Here is a 14,963-nt window from a genome sequence, read left to right as displayed (position 1 = left end):
TCATTAATGAACAAATGAAATTACTTCATTAGCAGCAAGTATAATTACGACAGTGCCAATTAATATATCTGTCGTATATGTGTTGTATATAAATTAAATATATTTATATCGAAATTGCAGAATTTTTGATATAGACTGCTATTAACTACAGTATAGCAATTGTCGTCCGTAAATTAAACTTTATCGTGAAGATTTTAAAGATGTAAATTCCTTGTGAATGTTGGTAGGTATTGTAGATAGGAGCAAAAGGGTGAGATGAGACGGTCATTAGCGGAATGAAGCCATTAGGAGCGTGTAAAACAGTTAATTACAGACGTAATCTCGACCCGAGGCTGCGAGATACCACCACCATTATAATCAACACGAATTATGACAGTATATTACCAACTTCATGGTAAGAAAATATGACTTCTCAAAAAGCCAAATAGTGTATTAGTAATTTTCTGACATTCGAAGAATATCACTATCATTATATGTAGGTATATGTATAAAAACATAGTCGCTTCTCTCTGTCGATTGGTGCTTATGTATGCTTAGATATTTAAAACTACGCAACGGAGTTTTATGCGGGGTTTAAAAATAGAGTGATTCAAGACGACGTTTTACCTGAGCGAATCCGGGTCGGGTAAAATTTGATCAATATTTTAAAAATGTTTAACTGTGTGTGTATTATATCTATTGTCCTATTAAAACTTACTACTTAGGTCGAATGTCATTTCTCTGTATACATTGGATACCTCGAATGATTTCGCTTTAAAAAAAAATTTGCTCACTTAAGTTTCTGATAAAAAATGGTTTTTGCGTGACATAGCTTTAATTGCTACAGATTGGAAGGAAGTTGGTATATTTATATCATTTTGTTTCTTGAAAAATTACACATGATATTATTACTCCATGATTACTGGTGTGCAGTGGGCACGCTAGCAATATCGGTTGCGACCTATCACGTACTCATTGCCGCTGACACGTATAAGATTAAACTGCTCTATTTTTCATTGAACGTGTCCCACCATACTTGACTGTTTCCCTTTTCATTTTCTATACAGTTCTTAGTATTAAAGACTGCTTATATTTTCTGTTTTTTTTTTATCACAAAGTGGGTATGTAATTTTGAAATTGCTATGTTAACCAATTAGTATATAGGTAACGATTGTTTTTTTCGATTACTCATCAATTATATATTCTTGTATTGACAAAATATGATTGACGAAATTGTAGGTAGTAAACCTACCGTTTCGTGTCAAAGTTTTATTGTATCGTGCTCAAAATGTGAAGTATCATAATAATACAACCATTTATGGCGTTATAAAATTTTATAATTGGTGTTGTATTTTAATATTTTGTCCAAGTCCGAACATGACCTCAATAATTTACGGCAAATGTGTATCGTATTTTGGGCTAAAGGTTTATGACGAGTGGGGGGTTCCGCCGGAAGTGTCATAAACCGACGTCATCGTCAGATTCGACGATAATAATTAAAGGCCACCTTGTTAATGTTAACTGTTTTATAATTGCCACTCGATATTAATTATTAATTAGCTTTATATGGCCAAGGCGCGTAGTTTTACTACGATCAGTTGATTAGCTTCTTGGATGGAAGTTATAAAGATTGTATGCCAATACGTCCGTTATGTACAATGGAATTAGTAGGTACTCCGATGAAGTACTTACTAAATACATGTGATGTACATACATTTTCCATTTATGACATTTTAATTGGACAAATTACTCACTCGTTTTCATTCAAAGAAAATTAAGCTGAGTCATTAGATTTTTGTTATGTGAAGGAAACATGTATACGGGATATAATTTCGAGGCTCTTTAATAAAATATAAAATAGCACCAAGAACAGCAGTCAGGCAAGCAGGGCGTGGTAATAAAACTTTAATGTGGACCTTTAAATCATGCTGCGTCGTACTTCCAGAGAATGTTCGCCAAACGCCCTAGTATTATGTTTCTCCATAGAGCTATACGTACTTAATAGATTTGTCACAATCATTTACAAAATCTAACAATGTCACGCCCTGGGGCATGCCTTGACATTTAGATAGAAGACAATTCCGCAAGACGCGTTACTTATAATTAAGCAAAAAAACGGCCCGAACAGTTCATATGTTAAAACTGGAGATGATAGTCATATTGTCTTTTATAATAATAAGATTTTTTAAAAATAAGTTACGAAATTGCATACAACGTAAAATTCTGAAAGAATTTCACGCAAATTCATGTTAATTGTGAATGATCGTGTGTTGAAACAATAAAACATTTCTTGAATAACTACAATCTCGACCAAAAATAAAGAAGAATTTTTAATTATCAAAGTGTTTCCCTGTAGCGCGTGGCTCCCCGTGGCGCGGCTACTTTATACACATGGCGTTCGAGTCGTTAACAAAACGTCACTTTTCACCATATTTATGTCTACATTATATTTCATGTGTAACGACGTCGTAAAATTGAAATTCGCTGATGAAGTATTTTCGTACTTCGTTTTACTTTTGCGTGTACCTACATGTCATCGTTTTATCCCGTTTTCTCTTTTCACCCGAGTCCACGGGTGTTGACCGTTGCGTCGTCTGTTTACCTAATAAAATATGCAAGGTAGGCAATTTTTTAGATAGTTCTACGTTTTCATGCAGAGGCTAGCTCTGTGTGGTCAATTATGAAATTAATTAATTCAGAAGAAATGTATAAAGAAACAGTAGTTTTTGAATATGCTGTAAAGTTCCCGTCGTTAAATTTTTCTTTGTTATTTCTTGTTAAATAAGGATATGTTAATAAGTTGTTTCTTCAGATTATTGCTTAGTCTGACCTTCGATTTCAGAATTACATGGTTTATTTCTATCTGGGGGCTTGATATGTAAAATAAAATGCAAGCTAATATCATCATTTTGTTCGTAGGTAACTGACAAAAGGAGGCATAAAATGAGATCAAACGACAAGATAGCGAGTTGTAGACCCTCCGCTACTTTACAAAAGTAATAAAATGAGCGTTCCATTTTGCGCGATTACCCGGGAGACGACAAAACATGTCAAGTGTCAATTTGTATAATTTACATTGGAATTAAAATGGCGGCCTGACAGATGACAATCCGCGTAGCTTTCACGAATCGTCAAAATAGGCCTTAATATCTCATAATTTTTGGGCAGCTTGATAACTTTGCCATAGACAATTATATTATTTATAGGTAAATATTTTACACTGCTAGTTTGTAAGGGTTTATAGTAAGGAGATAGCTTGTTTTGAATGGAGAGATTAGCCGCGTGGCCCTGTGTCGCGTGGCGGTAACGAGACGGCTGAATGACAGACAGATGACACTTTGCACGCGACGTGTGACATGACGCGACGCCAACGCGATGCTGATTCCTGTCTTAGTGTGTTTTAATTTTTTTATTTCAATTTTTTCTTAATGGCAATAGGAGTACTACTGTATTACTGCGCATTTACGCGCACGTAACAAAAGCTTTGCCGCCTTTTGCTAAGTCGATAAAAACGTTTATTTTAGAGTACTTTATTAATCCTTTCATTATGTAAGCATTCGTTTGTGAAAATATACAACAATGTTGCATATTCGGGTGCCGAAATATTGGAAAAATCGTTTTCCAAAAGATAAAAAACTTCGAAAACTAGGGAAACCGCTTCACGCTGTAAAATTTTCGAGCCAGTAAACGGTCGAAAAAAAGCACGGAACACTTCACACGTGAAGACTTATTAAAATATGGACTTCACACAGGTAAGATCTTCAGTCAAAATCAAGTTTATATCAGTTTATCACCACAGTTGATCAAATAATGCAGAACATAACCTAAAATAGTGTTATGTAATTTTCAGGACCCTTCAGTTTTCTCATGGTCTAAAACTGAAGTCTTAAAAGTGAAGGTACTGAAAGGCGACAAAGAGCTGCTAAACGTGAAGCAATCAAATATGTGTCGTCGTATATGAAGTTTTAACCCTATAAACGGTTTTTTGAGTTTATATTTTTGATTTGAATAGTTTTTGGGTGGAAGAGGTTAATTGATTATAATAAAGGTATTGTGTTTTACTAGACATGAATCATTTAGCAAATTCGTCTTGTATTTAACACTTTGTGTTCTGAAAGTCTATTCAACAATCCACTAAATCATATCTTTTTCTTTTAAACTCGCTCCACGATTGCGTAGAAGGTTTTTTGATCGTAAATCTGCAACAATATTGAAAATTGGCGCTTTTTGCCTCCATTGGCAATGTTTGTGTACCCTAGTTGTACCAGTAGCTCCATCTGCACCGAGTTCTGCGTAATATTCTCTATTACAATATTACAGTAAAAATGGTGGGCTTTTAACCATTTATAATATTACTTAAATAATATGCAGTAGACATTTGACATTTGACAGTTTATTATGTGGTAAGATAAAGTAAATTAATATTTTTAATTCTATTCATTGAGATTAAGATTAAGCCTCATTTAGATCAATATTTCACGACAATAACAAATTGCTTGTTAAAACGTTTATGACAATTGTACGTAAAAGGTCAGACATAATTGTATCAGTTAATAGTAGGTGCAAACTGAGAGGTAATAAAAATTAAAATGCATCGTCATTGGACCGAGTCGCGTGCGAGTGCAAGGCTTGTCTGCGGTGCGGTGCATGACATTTCATGGCAACCTGGCAACCAGTTTGCTTCCAATATGAATGTATGCCACGGCAGGTCTCGCGTTTTACTACTACATTATAATGTAGGTAGACATTATGGGTATCTAATGAAATGTCGAGTCAATTGGATTGATACCGATGTTGTCTTCTTAATTATCATAGACCTACCATGGTTAGAAATGCAATATAAATATAATAAAATATACCAATTTTCACATTATTTCGCAATAATATTAGTATAACTTTTGCTTTTTGGACAACCGTAATATATTGTAGTAGGTAAGATAATATATTTATTTCATCATCATCTTACTGACATCATCATCACCTTACCATTACAGTTATAAAACTATAAATAAATAAAATAAATAATAAATATATTAGGACAAATCAGACAGATTGAGCTAGCCCCTAAGTAAGTTCGAAACTTGTATTATGGGATACTAACTCAACGATACTATATTTTATAACAAATACATATATAGATAAACATCCAAGATCCTATTACGATATTGCAGATAGTGCAGCTTAAATATTACATCCTGTAACATATTATATACAAATTTACTCGTGTGAAGTCACTCAGTGTGCGAGCAAATAACTCTAATTAATAATAAGGTAACTTCAGATGAGGTAGCTGCAAAAGCTAGTAGTAAGTATTGTTAGAAAGGGTTTGAGAGGAATCCCAAAAGCTGAATGATCCAAATATGTTATAAAATATATGTATTATTGAATTAGTTTATTGTTTAATATTCCATGACGTGACGAATAAGCAAAAAAATTTAGAGGTCAATAAGGTCGCTTAGGATGTATTTATAAGGTTTGTTATACAATTAGTTTTTTTAAATAAAAAGAATGTTTTTTTTTTCATCTGATTAGAATTTTTATAAGTAGACCTCGGAAGGTTTTTCTTAAGATACAGACCTTCGTAAGTACGTCTTTATATTTAGCATAACTAGAGATTATAATAAACTGCGTTTTGTCGTATCCATTCATTCTTGACGCGTTATAAATAGTTTTCTTGATTGCAAACGACGTTTATAAACGATCAGAGCCGTGCAAATGTATGATTCCACATTATTAACAATCGGCTGCCAGTGTACTTTTCAATCACTGGTTACGTAGCGTATACTATGCATGCAGCACGGTATAAGTACCTAGGTAGGTATATGTTAAGTATTGCCTAGGTTATACGAGTATATTTCAATTCCGTCAAAATTCCGTCGTTGCCTCAATAAAATTAGTGGGATTGAATTCAAGATATAGAAGTATATAAACTTTCACAATTTTCCCTAATTTTTTTGAGAGTTTTTAAGCCAATTTTCAATCTATAAAGATAGATCGTTCGATGCGTCCGAATGCTCGTTTTACATAGTGATTTTCTGTGAATTAAGAAACAAAAAAATTTGGAGAAACTCGATGTAAAGAATTTCACTTGCGTAAAAATCGGACCCAGCTAGGTACCACGAAAGCTTACTTCTGCCAATTTTTATTATTAATTTGTTTGTAAGTACTAAAACTCGATATATTTAGTCCCACCGAAGCCGAAGTCACCAAAATAACAGCTCAAACTGAAGCTGAATAATACAAATCTTACCCCGTTTATTCATAAGAAAGTTAAAGCATAGGTAGCTTAAAGCTAAAGGTTTGTCACTATCGAACTTTATAATAGCTAAAAGTATGGTTTAACTTTTTTATTAATTAAAGTTAGAAATGAATTAAGCTAAATTAATATTAGGTACCTACTTAGGTACTTAGGTGCTTAGGTAAGTTAAAACCAAAGATACTTATCTTTGGTTTTAACTTTTGAATCGGTATTTTGTGTTTATCGTGACGTAATACGTCACCATTCATTGCAATACACATTAACAAGTAATACTGACTGTTAAACGGTACGAGTACAGTACTAAAGAAGTAATGCGATTTCATTCATGAGTATAAAATGAAGACATTACTATTAGTATTGCATATGAACCGAACATCTGTCATTGTAGGGTTGATTTGAAATTGAATATTTTATAAGTAGAAATTTGAACATAAAACTTAAGTTTTATGTTCCCCTTAACCATACTTCTTGAAATTTTCATACGTATATATTTAAGAGATGGAGAAATACATACTTTTCATTCTGGGAAAAAGTAATTTCTCTTAAAGAATGGGTGAAGCCACGGATAAAAGTTAGTGTTTAAATAAAACACTTTTTTTGTGTCGGATGACGAATACCTTCTTTTCTTAAGTGTCGGTAGTCCATCTTTGTAAATAAAATATGGCGCGAATTTTATTTGGGTCTGCGGTTACTGCGAGCTTGTAAATGTGATGACTAATGAACGGACATATTTTTTTAGACCTTTTTATAATGTTTGCAACCGGTATTTATTTATTTTTAAATGTTTTTTTTTTCACTTATTTTGTTTACTTTTGTTAATAAACTATTTATCAAATCACGTTTTATTAAAACATTTAGTAAAACCTAAGTACGTAGGTATCATTGAATATCACTAATACCATGTTTAAGCAGGCGTTTTCAAGAAAATCGCAATTTTTTCATCAAAACATAATTTGAAAAATAGGTTTAATAAAGACTTATAAGACAATCGGTTTGGGTTTATAACAAATAAGATTTATAAAAATTCTGAGTTTAATAGTACCAGATTTTGGTAGAAGTTGAGTCGTGAATTCGTAATCGTGATTTTTTTATCCATTTTGTTTGACAAACATCATTGGGGAGATGATGAGGGTTTCCATCAGTGCTAAATGATGATAAGCACTTATTCAAATAAATGAGTCCAAACTTTAGTAAACTAAAGTTGATTGAGTGATGATTTATTGGGAAGGAGGTCTTCATGTACATTATTTATGATAACTACACTGAGTATAATACAATATTATTTGCAGCATGCAAATTAAATATTCTTGTTGCTGGTAGTCTTCAATAAAATAACCATGTGTGTTAGAAAATTCGTAAAGTCGACGACGTAAAGTTTATAAATAAATCACTACATAGCAAAATATAAAACAAAGTAAATAAGTCCTTATCTGTCTTTTTCTAAGTTAATAGCCTTGCAACAGATTTTGATGTTGTTTTCATTATTATTTAGACAATTTATTACAGGTTTGTACATACATAAAGACTCCGTGCGAAGCCGGGCCATCTCCTTAGTTGGTAGTAAATAAACAATCGTGAAATGCCTTGTATCTATGTACGTAAAAAAATCCATAGGTGTAATGAAGTATTTGTTTCCATGTTTCATTGCAAACTAGCAAAAAATATATAAATTGTAATTAAAAATAAAATTGTAACTTAAATTTTTCCAGTATTTTACCATTTTATATGGGGTTGCTCCTTTGTTCTTATACTTCGCGTTACAAACATTTGTAGTAAACATTAATTGATACGTACACTGCATTTTTTCTCATGTATTCTCTCAATTTCTTCCTTTGCCATAGAGCATTGTATCATACTTTGGGCCTGCTTTCCTACTTTTTCTTTTCCATTCCGTACGGTATTCTTGACAATAACGTCTACTAATATTACATGAATTTCTAATCCACGTTTCAACTACGATGGTGGTATGTAAATCCAACTTGAATCCATCTAAAAGAAATATATGTAGTTTATATATATTTCTTTTACATACATACCGTACTTGCATATATTTTTATTCAGATTTCGTCCTGGTTAGTTCCAATCATAATTTTTAAAATATATTTTTAAAAATGCCCACATGACAAATTATGAGATCCATGCAGGTCCACACCTGGGGCTGATGGCGTATCTTTTCATCGTCTTCCTTCAAGTGACGTGTTGATTAGATACTTCAAGGCTTTTAGTATTTGCATATTTTATGCAAGAGATAATGTTATGGACGTTTCCGTGATTGCAGATAAGTTTATTATGATAAAATGCTGCAAATACGTTTTTGAAAAATTGATCTGAATTATTGAATTACATTTTTCTATTCTTTTTCTGGTTTCACATTTTATTAATGAGCTGTTTTTTGAGCTAAGAATTGATTTAAGCATTTATTTTCATTAAATGATTACAAATTGTTTTTGGTATATAAAAAGTTCCATATTGACATACTAATAAAATATGAATATTTTCCTTTTAATTAATTGACAATTTTATTTTAGTTTTTTATTCCTATCATATTAATGGTGAAAATAAATTCCGTATTCTTAAATTACTTACGTTTGATAATGGATTTTACATAATTACAACAAAAAGTTGATTACGAAGCTTGACGATAGGAACTCTCATTTGGACGCGCACGCAACACGTGCAAAAAATGCATTGGTCGGTGAGAAAAATTGCTAATCATTAATATTTAGCTACATATTCTACATATTCTGCATTATTGTTCTTTATATTGACATTAGACATTGAACTATGACATTATTAAAGCCGAATATACCGTGTAAAATTACTGGGCTAAGTAAACACCAATATAATATAATTTTAGTGAAAGCATTAATGGAAGCAAATTCTCGCTGCTCTACGGATGTGGTAGCGCATAATTGGTGTTCATTCCGATGATTTGAAGGCCCCTTTCCTTTCCAGTTACTACCGACTTGTCACAGGACTGCGGTTTTTCTCTCACCACAGAATAAAATAAACCCCTTGTATTTGCATAGTATGCATATTACAATTTTATGTTTGTTCATTGTTCAATGCTATCAGAGTATTCGAGGCCATCTTAAATAGGCGTTTATTAATGTATGATGTAAATTATGCCGACCCAAAGCTTATATTGTTAAAACGACACATGTTAATAACAAAGTGAAGATTATTTTTATAGTTAGATAATTTTCAAGATTTAGATAAATTCAAGATTTAGTTGTAGTTATAACTACTACTAATTTGTTAGGTTACTTTATTCGCCTTTCAGCGCTTTTCTTTTGAATCGATATTGTCATTGACAGGACAGAACAGGACATCGTATGATTTTCGTATATAGAGCATCGCATATTGAGTTTAAAATTTAGAGAATTGCAATCTTTGCATTGGATTTTAATTAAATTGGAGTCAAGTGGCAAGGCAGCTATATTCGTGGCGATCGATTGTTATCCGTGATGGATGCAGCTCATTACGTTGCCGCTCTGGGTGGCACTGCGTCCCGCGACTCTCACCTTAACGACGCTCTCATAAACGCGGGTGACAGCGACTTATTGTCGAACTCGACGAGATCCCGCGCGTCCGATACGGAACTACCATTCAAAACATACCTTAATACGATTTATTTATGGCTAGTGCTTAACTCCCAACAGAGGCCTCAATACGCCATGCTTTATCGTCGTCGTGCTGGCGTGCGTTCGTTCAGCCTCCGAGAATTTTATAGGTCTTGTCTATTTATTATTATTATCATAGGTACATTGCTTATAGAAAGGTTGACATCACGTTCGTGTTTTATGAATACTAATAATTTATTCTTTCACTTCTGAATTTTATTGCTCACATTTAAGATATTCAATAAATAAATTCCGAGTGCTCGATTCTTCTACTAATCTAAAAAAAAGACTAATAGAAACAACTGTAGCGCGACGGGTGACGTTCGATCAAGTTAAGGCAAGCGGACAAATTGTTAGCCGACGGTTATCTAATCTGACAAGCCTATGACTACTTGTTTGGGCTTCAAAATTACAAAAGTGCCGTTTATAGATTACAAAAAATATTATTAAGAAAGACTGCGTTGTAAATAATCGGTGGTGAGATGTTATCGCCGGCGGCCGGCAGGAAGCGCTTCGGCCCATTTAAGGGTGCATTAAAATCGAATACATCATATTTGTTTGATTTCCTAGTTCACGTCTTACCCCATAATTATACAAGTCACCGTCCGTGGCCGGATCTCTGGCAGTTTTTGTTAAGATGCATTAATCATCTTTTTTATTGCGAGCATGTGTTTTGGCCTCGTAAAACACTTTCGGGGTTTATAAGCTTTTGATTCTTAATGTCTAATTTAGTTTTCTGTCGGTTCTTATGAGGTCATTAGCGCGATCCGGGTATTTCTAAATTTATGGTTGAAAGTTCGAAGTTGTCGCAACAGTCTACAATTACTCCATATATGGTTAGATAGTTACAGAATTTACGACATGTAATTGCTTTATTAGTAGTAGATATTACTGATTGCATTCTCTCCGTTAATATTTTAATGTCAGGGCATATCTATACAATTGGTTGAGGTGTCTTCAAATACTTAAGGATAATTTCTTCTGTATCTACAGACGAATGTTTCCGACGGTGCGCGTGTCGTTCGCGGGGTGCCGAGCGGAGGCGCGGTACGCGGTGCTGCTGGACGTGGTGCCGGTGGACGGCAAGCGGTACCGCTACGCGTACCACCGCTCCTCGTGGCTGGTGGCGGGCAAGGCGGACCCACCCGCGCCCGCGCGCCTCTACCCGCACCCCGACTCGCCCTTCTCCGGCGACCAGCTGCGCAAGCAGGTCGTCTCCTTCGAGAAGGTCAAGCTCACCAACAACGAGATGGATAAGAATGGACAGGTCAGTGAGTGAGCTCTCGTAAATATAACCGATATTTTTTAATGTTTCTTGGACGTTAGCCCGAAAAGCGCTCAAACTAAACAGACATACCTAATACCGGTTTTTATAGCAGGGAGCCCAAACTGAGCCCATATATAAATGCTACAAATATCTGTCTATTATTCGCCCAATATTTTAAATACTAGCTTTAAAAAGAAAACAAAATACCGGTTTTTAATATTATTAATATGATGTAATTGATTGAGCGTCTCGATATTCGTAATTCTATACATAAAATAACAGTTAACAATTTGCGGGCATATCTCATGGTCGCCATTGGGAAACCAAGTGATTCTGCCGAGATTCGACACAATCTCGCCAGCCATCTCACATCTGCTTTTGTTTCAACTAAGTTTTGCGTCATCTCTAGGACTAAGTATACCCATGTAAGTAGACCCATGTATCTATCTGGTAATGTGTATTGCACGTTCCTATATTGTTCAAGAGATTAAAATGTTGGATTAACTTAATTTTAAAATTGAAATACTGTTCTGCTCTAACAATATTGATCTCTCGCCATGGCACGGCCCTTTCTTTTTCTCAATTGACTACAATTCAAAAAGAGTAGGAAATATTTTAGTACAATTACACTTTTTTGTTGCACCTTGATAAATTTGATTCACCTTTAATACGTGTCAATCATGTTATCGTCAGTAATAATCATAAAACAGCAGATCGTCAGTACAAATTAACGCAGCCTGTAGAGAGGCCGTCGGAACCAGGTGATAAACCGACCGTCATCCACTCTGTGAGCTATAAAGTGTTGACGTAAACTGTTGATTAATGTCGCCCCAAGGATCATTGCCACTAACAAGCCCGTCTTACGACAGTTTTTGAAGGAACAGAAATATTCATTGGAGATATACCTGTATATACTTTGGTATCCATATTAAATTTATAATCCGGAACATGCTATTGCTTTTTGTATATAGGCAAATGCCGGACTATTATTTTTTTATACTACCAAGCAAGCGAGGTATACGGCACACCAGATGGAAAGTGGTCACCACAGCCTATCAATGCCTATAACACCAAACGCGTAACGCTCGCGTGCCTACTTTGTGGCCTAGGTTAAAATTTAAACACTTGTTACACGCAGACGTAGTGTTACAGTTATTAATTTTAATTTGTATCTATCCTATCCGTTGTATTTAATTTAATTATTTAGATTAATTACTTCTTCTTGACTTGCACGTAGTGATGTTTCATGAATCTAGTTACTACTCCACCAAAACAATTAGGCACATGGCAAACATGGCGTCACTGTAGCTAGGGAGGGGAATATTCGAGACTCGCTGATACCTAGTATGAAACTGGTAAGTAACTATTGTGAATACAACTTAGTATGTGTATATTATAACTATACTTTATTTATTTTGGGAACAGAGAACTGTGTGTGCAAAGGAAATAATAAAACTCCTAATTGATTAAATGTACTTTATTTATTGGAATAATTTGAAAAATTGTTCTAATCAGAATCTAATTCTTCAATCCCTGACATTCTTTCAAAATCTGAATGTGATTCCAAATCACTGTCATCGCTGTCGTCATTTACATTTATGACTAACTCTCTTGCGTCTTCTAAACCTTGCTTTTCCCAGTACGCCTTCCGTAACCGGTCCACGTGATTAATTTCTTTTTTCCAATCGTCTTGCGTTATTGATTGTATGGCTTCCCTGGCTAGTTTTTCGATTTGTCTCTCTGACTGATCGACATTCTTGTCGGCGACTCTTTGTTTGACCAGGTTCCAAATGTACTCAATAGGATTGAGGTCACATTGATATGGTGGAAGTCTGAGGACTTCGTGACCGCTCTCCTCTAAAAGTTTGTCCACTAAATATTCTTTTTCCGGTCGGTTGCGAATTATAATATAATTCAACTCAGCCTTTGTCATTCGCGGGTCAAACGTAATGTTTCTCTCGCTCAGCCAATTCTGCATGTCTTGTTTACGAGCGGCCATAGTAGGAGGCTTATTTAATTGCTTGCTGTGGTAGGGCGCGTTGTCTATGACAACAATACTGTTAGGTGGCAAATTTGGAATTAGTTTTTCGGTTAACCATTTCGTGTAGTTTTCTGTGTCCATTTCGTCGTGGTAATCCCCTTTACTACTTTTACATTTGTATAATAAGTCTGCACCTTCGACGAACCCAGTCTCTCCTCCTGAAATACAAAGATATAAACATTAATAAACAGTGTAGTGACATGAACAATAGTTAAATTATTAAAGTAGAATATCACGTACGTGCAGAAATATTAATTATATGGAACCCTAATAAGACAGCTCATTGGGTATTACCTGCGTGAACGATTATCCAGCGTTGGCCAGCACTATCGTTTTTTCTTATGCCTGGGACCGTTTGACTTTGCCAACACTTGTTGACAGTGTAATGCGAGTGGACCCATGTTTCATCGGTAAAAATAACAGGTTTTTTTTCCGGGCCCAAGTCGTCGTTTTCTTTTAATCTTCTTAAGTAACGTGCACGCCACGCTGCTATTTCAGGTCTTTCTATGAGCACGTCTCGTTTTTTGGAGCACTTTTTGAATTTAAATCCCAAACTTTCTGTTATAATTTTTCGCAGGGTCTCTCTTTGACCAGGAAAGTTAAGATCTCTCTTAACAACGTTTAAAATTTTTTTCAATGTAGGCACTTCTTTGTACACGTCATAAAAGCTTTCAATTTTTGTTTTAATTGCACAAATCATGAAGTCATCAATTTCCAGCTTTTTCTTTTGTTTTCGCTTTTTCCCTGGAGTGGGTAATTTGACTGTCTCTGTTGGGGCTTCGCTTGACGTACCCGGCTGTGGTGAAAGCCTTAGTTTCTCCAAAACTTCTTTTTCCTCGTTTTTTATTCTGGCCAATGTGCGTCGACTAATGCCAGTAGCCGTACACACTCGCTTTTCCACTTGAGATATTGGAATAGCTATTCCATGCAACTTTTCTTCCTCAAAAAAATGTAATACTTTTAATATCATTGTCCTTTCGGACCCACGGATAGTTTTTTTCCTACCCATTATGAGGTTAACAAAAAATATCAACAACAAAAACAACACGGGACTTTTAAACAACACAGAATGAATTAATAACAATTATTTAACAAAAATTAACAACACAAACTCAACAAAAACCCAACTGACAACGAAAATTTTAGGAGGCGCGAAAGCACGTGGTGTAACTGCAGAGCGCGAGTACACGACTGCGCGTCACTAGGGAGAGCGCGGGGAGGTGAGACGAGGTACGGGCGCCGAAACCGCATTCCTGTCATGCGCCTAATTGTTTTGGTGGAGTAGTATATAGAAATATTTCCTGTGTCAAATTAACAATATCGGTTGCCACTTAAGAAGTGTAAAAATCAAAACTAGTTCCAATGACTGTTAAAGTGCTAAGAACATGCTTTGCAAATGCGGCTTTTGCAAATTATCTGTCAACATTTATTATACGTTATCTATCTCAGAGTGTAACGTATTGATGAATGGATGTGCTGCCACTTGCTAAATTAAAATTAAATGCACATTATTTTAAGAATATAACATTAATATCCTATTTAATTTTTCTTTTTTACTTATTCTTCCTCGACCCTTTTTTATCTCAGTTTATATGGAGTTTCAATTCCCATTACATTCCTCTTGTCGATATAATTACGTAGAATGTAACATACGTATTACGTAACACCTATTGCTAAAATTCTTTGACGTGTGACGACGATCACTATGCAATTGTGCATTCAGTATATGGTTTGACTTGTTCCTCGATCGGAACACGGGTTGACATCGATACAGGCAGTTTCTTTACGCAATTT

General features: G+C 34.7%; 2 protein-coding genes across 2 annotated transcripts in view; one reads left to right on the top strand and one right to left on the bottom strand.

The window, feature by feature from the left end:
• The window catches only part of LOC128683961 (T-box transcription factor TBX20-like), a 61,112-nt gene that overhangs the window by 25,190 nt on the left and 20,959 nt on the right, over nt 1-14,963 (top strand). The window contains exon 4 of the mRNA XM_053770086.1: nt 10,855-11,128. Within this exon, the coding sequence (XP_053626061.1) occupies nt 10,855-11,128 (274 nt within the window). The remainder of the gene's footprint in view (nt 1-10,854; nt 11,129-14,963) is intronic.
• On the bottom strand, nt 12,549-14,462 carry LOC128683954 (uncharacterized). The gene is made up of 2 exons (XM_053770076.2): nt 13,464-14,462; nt 12,549-13,327 (listed from the first exon to the last, which is right to left on the bottom strand). Exons 1-2 carry the CDS (start codon nt 14,176-14,178, stop codon nt 12,636-12,638), a joined length of 1,407 nt encoding a protein of 468 aa, XP_053626051.1. The 5' UTR covers nt 14,179-14,462; the 3' UTR covers nt 12,549-12,635.

This window comes from Plodia interpunctella, chromosome 1, assembly GCF_027563975.2.
Source record: "Plodia interpunctella isolate USDA-ARS_2022_Savannah chromosome 1, ilPloInte3.2, whole genome shotgun sequence".
Taxonomy (NCBI): Eukaryota; Metazoa; Arthropoda; class Insecta; order Lepidoptera; family Pyralidae; genus Plodia; species Plodia interpunctella.
This window is presented reverse-complemented; position numbering and strand designations above follow the sequence as displayed.

What these genes read in the sequence shown, in the direction of transcription:
- LOC128683954 (XM_053770076.2), bottom strand. Translation starts at nt 14,178, where the DNA reads ATGGGTAGGAAAAAAACTATCCGTGGGTCCGAAAGGACAATGATATTA. An exon ending in CTGGATAATCGTTCACGCAG is followed by an intron (nt 13,328 to 13,463) that starts GTAATACCCAAT and finishes TTTGTATTTCAG; the next exon opens with GAGGAGAGACTGGGTTCGTC.